This window comes from Buceros rhinoceros, unplaced genomic scaffold (genome assembly GCF_000710305.1).
Source record: "Buceros rhinoceros silvestris isolate BGI_N320 unplaced genomic scaffold, ASM71030v1 scaffold33846, whole genome shotgun sequence".
In the NCBI taxonomy this organism is placed as follows: domain Eukaryota; kingdom Metazoa; phylum Chordata; class Aves; order Bucerotiformes; family Bucerotidae; genus Buceros; species Buceros rhinoceros.
This window is the reverse complement of record NW_010418671.1, coordinates 824-7,568: the sequence shown is the minus strand read 5'-3', so window position 1 is coordinate 7,568 and position 6,745 is coordinate 824. Positions and strand designations below refer to the sequence as shown.

Below are 6,745 nucleotides of genomic sequence, written 5' to 3'. Positions count from 1 at the left end.
ACCGCCAGCCCCAGGCTGTGTCTGGGCGTGGGGCGGGTGCTGTGACCTTGGGACGGAGCGTGAGCCACGGGCACTGTCAGGATCCCGAGCAAGGAGTGAGCTGTCCCGGGGCACCGCTTGCCTGGTGGGTGCTGGTGTGTGTGGGGAGGGCTGGGCTGCTGCTGGGCTTGCTCAGTCCCTGCGCTGGGGAGAGTTACCGTAGAGTTACATCACTGCAGGAGAGGAGCTGGACGCGCCTGGAAAGGCAAGTAATTCCAGAAAGGTCACCAGGCAGTCCAGCAAATGGAGGTGCCTGTTACAGAGTGACCGAGGGGTTTGTAGAATATGGAGGGATTTCTCCTCTGGACGTGCTGCACGCGGGGTCTTGGAGGATCCCAAACCATTGCCAAGCTTCCAGGCACTGTTATTTTGTCGGCACTTAGTGGCAGTGTGAGGATTTTGTGCAGCACGCTTTTAGCTAAAAAGAATAAAAGAGAGAACAATGTCAAAGAAACTCAGTTTTAAAACTCAAGTGATGTTTAAATGTTGGTACTTTAAAACCTAGAACCATAGAGTGGTTTGGGTTGGAAGGACCTTTAAGAGTCATCCGGTCCAGCAGCAGGGGTTCTGAGTAATAAGTGGTGAACCTTAAGTGTGTAAGTAATTCTGTGGGCTTCACTTCATCCACAGGGTTTGTGATCCATCCATAGGCGTGTGCGCGATCTCTGCAGAACTATAGCGTCTCTCTGGGTGAAATTTAGATTTCCAAGACCAGAGGTGCGGTGGAGTGCTGCGGAACTGAACCAGCGTCAGTGTTCCTCTGCTGCTTGGGAAGCAGTTGATCCCCTCTCGGGCCTTTCCACATTAAAGGGGATAAACATTAAAAACAGAGAGATTAGAAATTATGAGGAGATGTGTTTGTGAAGAGACTTCTGTTGTGTGTGTCTGTGAAGTAGTGTCACGTTTGTCACTTCAGCAGCTGGCTGAGATGTCAGGCAGTAAGTGGTGATAGAACCAGAACAACGGGAAAATTCTTTTGGTTTGGTCTGACAAGTGAGACCTGTTTAATCCGAATTACACCAAAGTAATCTCTTTGCTGGTAAACTTTCTAATAAAGCCAGGCGGTTGGTTTGCTCGTCACCATCGTGATCCTTAGGAACTGCGGGTCAGTTACCAGTTCTGTGGGAACACAGAGCAAATCGCCTTGCGCTGTCCGCTGTGTCTGCGGGGTTTGTAATTCAGCAGCATCCTGTCCTCCTGATGGAGGCAGAGGAACAGAGGCTGCGGCTGCAGAGGGGTTCGAGCCGTCGCCGCCTCCCTGGCAGCCAGGGGAGGGGGCTCAGTTCCCTCGCCCATCCACGGTTGGGTTTCTGGTGAGCGAAGAAGCCGACTTGGGAAAGCAAGGGGGATCACCCAGGCCTGGAGAGCACGTCGAGCAGTGCTTGCAGGAGCGGGAGAGACAGGGGTAAGGTGAGGTGAGCACCAGCAGGGAGAGCTGGTACAACAGCACAGATCCCCTTGCTCGGGAAGTCTGGGGGGTGTATCTGACTTTAGGCATACCCTTCTCAGGAGGGTGGACCCAGACGGACAGCCCTGCCCGCTGGCTGCCCCCATCCTCCCTGGCAGCAGTATGGCACTACTAGAGCCGTGTGCCCAGCGATCTGGCTATCAGCTCGGTGGCAGGAATGTGCGGAGGGCAGCGTCTCTGGAGCCGGGTGGGTCTGCCTGTTCCTGCAGATAGACCACAGTCGTTGGCCGTGACACGGGCTGCTGTCCTGTCTGCTTCAGTGATACCGTTTGTGTCGTAGTGGAACTGCACTAGAGATGAAATCACTACAGTGAGCTAAAAACACCTGCCCAGGCTTTGGTTTAACCTGTTTTCTTAAAGTCATCTTAACTTAGTTACCTTATTTATACCAGAAATGCTTGTACCTGCATTTCTAAGGGCAGACGACCGCCTGCAAGGCAGAAGCGAATGCAGGGTGCCAGCTGGGAACTCCTTCATTCTCAAGACGAGTGTTGTTCAAGCTGTGCCGGGTTCATGGCACTGCTACGACCAGGCTGGAACTCTTGCTGCCTTCCCTCTGTGCCGCATCGCTCAGCACATGGGGGGACGCAGAGACTTGGTTGTTCAGGCTCTTGGCAAGTTCACTGAATTCGCATACTCTCTTGCACGTTATTTTTCAGTGTCTGTAATCAAATGTCGTAGCTTTTGGGTAGCACCTTAAACCCACTATGGCACAGCCACAGTAAATGTAGTTGTTCCGCTGTGTGATGGACCCTCTAACCCAGAGCACGCCGCTTCCGTAGAGGCAGCGCTGCGTATCGGTGTCTGTCCAGGTGCGTTAAACCAGCAGATCCCCACGTTTTACGAGCTGAGGAGTGACCATGGAGACAGGTGAATGTGGATTAGTGCATTACTTTAGCATTGGCTCTCCCTGGGATGGCTTCGACATCTTGTCTGTGAGGGCCAGGCTGGGAGGGGGAGAGAAGGTGAGAAGGAGATCTGGCTTGTCTGGGTGATGAGCTAGGTTGTGGAAAACCTGCAAGGCAAGTAAACCCGTCTGAAATACTGCATCTGTGTGTCTGTGGGCAGGGTGATGCTGGGCAACCTGCAGCCCAGGGGTCACGTTATCCTTAGATAGGCATGGTTTGATTCCTGTTTATTACAGTGGAGTTGTAAAACTAACAGCAGGGTTAGAACTGGAAAGTGAAAAATACGAGCCCAACAAATGCCTCAGTTTGCCCAGTTCTGAGGCAGCTCGTGAGCTGAAGTATTTACGGCTCTGTCTTTTCAGCAGAGGAGCAGAACGATGCTGGGAAGGTGGTTCCTAATAAAAATACCCTTTATTTAACTCAGGGAAGCTGCTGCATTGTTGGTCTCTTGTCGTCTGCTTTAGATATCATCCGCACTATCCGGGACCCGGAGAAGCCCAACACGTTGGAAGAACTGGAGGTGGTAACGGAAAGCTGTGTGGAAGTGCAGGAGATCGGGGAAGACGAGTATCTGGTCACCATCAGGTTTACACCCACAGTACCTCACTGCTCGTTGGCTACCCTCATCGGTAAGAGCTCTGGATCATTCCAGCTGTAACAATGAGCGTGAAGTTAGTTTTAGGTTGAATAACACCAGTTTTAGTTAAAATTGAGCGGAGCTTTGCCAGCAGTTTGACCAGGAATTTCCTCCTGTGAACCCTCCTAGCCGTGCCCACAGAAACCAGGAGAAATGTGGGGACACCCACCTGCTTTCACCCAGTTAGGGAGACTCTTCAAAGAGAAGCTCCCCAGAGTCTCCTGGGAGGCGGTTCAGAATTCCTTCTTTATAGCTCCAGGTTATTTCCATCGTAGTAAATCGAAAATCCGTCAGCTCTCAAGCATAAAGAGTTTGTATTTCCTCTTTCTGGGAGCTGTTTCGACCTCCTGAGCCTGTAAGGGCAGCAGGGACTTAACTGAGAAGCTCCCTCCAAAGGGTCAAAGCACGAACTGTTCAGTCTCCTCTGCGGCTCGTGCTGCTCAGAGCACGACAGGGGAGGCTGTTGCTTACACCGGTGGGTTTTGATTGTCAGATATGGATTCTCTGAAAATGCACCTCACACCTTGAATTTTACAGGAAAATCTCTTATCTGCTCTGTTCCTCCAGGCCTTTGTTTAAGAATCAAACTTCAGAGGTGTTTGCCTTTTAGACACAAGGTAAAGTATCTGCTCTACCCGTTCCACAACAGGAGTGTGTGTGCCAGCCTCTCGATGAAAGAGTGGGTGCTGCAGATGGAGTGACTTGTGAGCCCTGGTTACGGACGGGCTCTTTATAAAGCTCGTTGTTTGCCTGCGGAGGGAAAGAATGTGGATCCTTGAATAACTGTGGTTCTTCCTTTGCTTTACAAATGACCACCTACCGCTGCACGTGCGAAACACGCTGGGTCTCAAGGGCTTTCCTCTGCAGCCGTCAGCCGGGTTCTGGTTCGGTGGGAGGGAGGGCGTTTCCAAAGCCAGCATTACCATGACTTGAGGTTATACTCTTGCCCTGGGGAAAATGATTGGCCTTCTGCAGTATTTCAGTACAGCTCGGCATCCCAGATACGAAACAGGAATAGGCGCTGACTCTGCTGTGCTCTCTCCAGTGGGCGACCCTCTGCGAGCAAGCCCTGGAAGCAGGAGAACTGCTCTGCCAGTTAGTGGGGGGTTCCACTGCTCTGCATAAGCATCATCTAGGAATCATTAGAAGTTAGAACTGCAGAATTCAAACCTGGGACTGCACTGAGGGAGCCTCCCCATGAGCTGTGTCTTAGAACTGTCGTATAGCTGGCGTACGGCCTGCCCTGGGCCGACATGCCGTGCCTAACGGGCCAGCCCTGGCCGTGCTGCTGGAGCATGAGGAACCACAGCAAACAGGAGGTTAATGCATCCTGGAAGAAAGCTGGTTGGGTCTTAGCAGGAGCTCGGAGCAGACCTTTAGAATGTACAAAGGACCAACGTAGTCTTTTATAGACCTTTAGGAACATGCCTGAAATAATTTAAAGAATGAATTAATGAGCTGGGGATGTCTGGCGTTGATTTGTTTGTTGGTTTGTGTTTATAGTTGTTTCATCTTTCCAGTTAAACAGTGTAAAGCGAGTCCTGCATTTCTGGGTGGGCAGTGATTTGTTACGCGGGACGCGTGGTAACGGACAGGTTCAGCTTCAGCAAGGCAGGGGAGAAGGTGCAGGAGTTGTGTCCTTGGTATCCCCTGGCAGGTCAGTTGTGTGAGATCTCCTTGCAGCCTGGGTGCCAGTGCTTTTCCCAAGAGCAGCTGGAGTGAGTGAGGAACGAGTGTCTCCCCAGCTCGGATCAGGAATGAATGTCTCCACAGCTTGGATGAGAGGCCCTCTCTGTGGTGGGGGAGGAGGTTGTCCGTGACGGTGTTGCAGTGAAGTCCAAGGTCTGCTCTTGCCATCGATCCCCTCCCGTTGTCTGTGGACGTTCCAGTGGAACTCGCGCCGTGTGTGTGCTCTGCGGTGTGGTTTCTGTGCTAATGAATAAATTCGGCTGTTGATGCACGCACCTAACGCGAGTGATCTCTCCTCTAGCTGGAAATCTACATCTCTGAGGGTACACATTCCACTGAGGAAGACAGTAAGTAGAGCTGAGGAACGTGTGCGGCTGTAGCCCGTGTCTTTGTGTGCCTTTGAGAAGCCCTTTTCTGCCCTGCCTTACCACCTTACCGCTTCAGAAAGGAACGCGCTGGTAGAGCTGTCGAACGGAACCTGTGCTCCAGGCCGTTTCAGAAGCCGCACTGTCCTGTGAGCTCGCTGTTGCTTTGGTTTGTTCGAAAAACACCCCCCAGTTCTTGCCAGTGTCAGCTGTGTTTGATAACGAGCAGTTGCTGCTGAATGATTAACGGGAAGAACTTCCCAATTGTTGATCTCACTGTCTCAACGTTATCGGAACAAAAATACATGTTTCCCAGTCAGTGTTTAAAGTAAAACGCGGAGGACATTGGAATCCTCTCAAAGCTGCGGCCAACCCCTGTCTCAAAGAGCTGTTACAGCCTTTGGCCAGGTGGTGCCCCGGGCCGTTCAGTTCTTGAGCACGAGGTGTCTTTGAGTGGCGAAATTCGCTTCTTTTGATGGAGTAAAACTGACCCCGGAGAACTGGGGCTGCTGATTTGTCACTCGATTTTGAGACCTGTCAGGAGAGCATCTGACAGAAAAGTAACAGCCCTCTTCGGTTTCTGGGGTTGTTCGGTGGTGAATGAGCTGTCATTTGCTTTGTTCCCCGTGTCTGTTCATCCTCTGTCCTCTGGCTGCTGGCTCTTCAGCACCCTCATCCTCTCGTCCCGTGCTGATGTGTCTGGCACACCCTTCTCTCTTGGGGCCATGCTGCTCCGGCGTCTGCCTGTGCTGTGCTTCGCCCGCTGCTGTACAAACCTGGGCACCCTGCCCGTGCCTGTCTTCCACTTAAGAGAAAGCTGAGCGGGACGTTGACACCACGTGCTGGCACCACGCGCTTCCTCAGCCTCTGAGCTGGCCATGCTCTGCGTTTGGGGAGTCCTCCCTGCTCGCTGCTCTCTCGCGTTTGTGGCATTGCTGGTGCCTGTATGAGTGAAGTACACTGAGAGCTGCTTCTGACCTGGCTTTTCCGTGATGTTTTGCAGTCAACAAGCAGATCAATGACAAAGAGAGAGTAGCAGCTGCCATGGAGAACCCGAACCTGCGTGAGATCGTGGAGCAGTGTGTCACGGAGCCCGACTAGTAGCTCTAACACCCAGAGTTCCCGTTTTGATACATTTCTTAAAATATCTTTGTTTAAAAATGAAGAAAATAATAATAATCAAGGCCTTGAGTTTAATACTTGAGTTCTTTGTATCTTCCATGTGTTTTTTAAAATAAATTGTTTATAAGATAGATGTAAATTATGAGGAATTAGTCTCTAAAATGGAGTGTATAGCATTAAAAGTTTGTAATTTCTGGTGTCCAGAGGAATATTTTATGGTGGGAATGGACCCGACATGTACGCATCGCCTGGTGACAGACATGGTGATACAAACCCAGCTCTGAAGTTCCATTTCTACCTTGGTTCAATCACTGCACTGTAAAAATAAACCTGACTCTTGTACTGAAACGCTACTGCCTGAGTTCTGAGATTTTCCTTTAAGCTGGGGTTTAGATTTCTGTTAGAGGAGGGAACGTTTCATTCCCCTTCATTGTCGATGAACACATTTAGGCTGAAATGAGTTCAGAAGAATCGGGAACCAGAGCACTGTGCTGGAACGAGGTGCGTTTTTACCAGG

At 51.1% G+C, this 6,745-nt stretch overlaps 1 protein-coding gene across 1 annotated transcript; it reads left to right on the top strand.

Moving 5' to 3' along the window:
* Window positions 1-2,879: 2,879 nt before the first annotated feature.
* On the top strand, window positions 2,880-6,207 carry FAM96A (family with sequence similarity 96, member A; the record flags this gene model as incomplete). Its single annotated transcript, XM_010138633.1, has 4 exons — window positions 2,880-3,044; window positions 3,620-3,669; window positions 5,043-5,088; window positions 6,110-6,207. Coding segments are annotated over 4 exons (359 nt in total), but the record flags the coding sequence as incomplete, so codon positions are not given.
* Window positions 6,208-6,745: the final 538 nt, after the last annotated feature.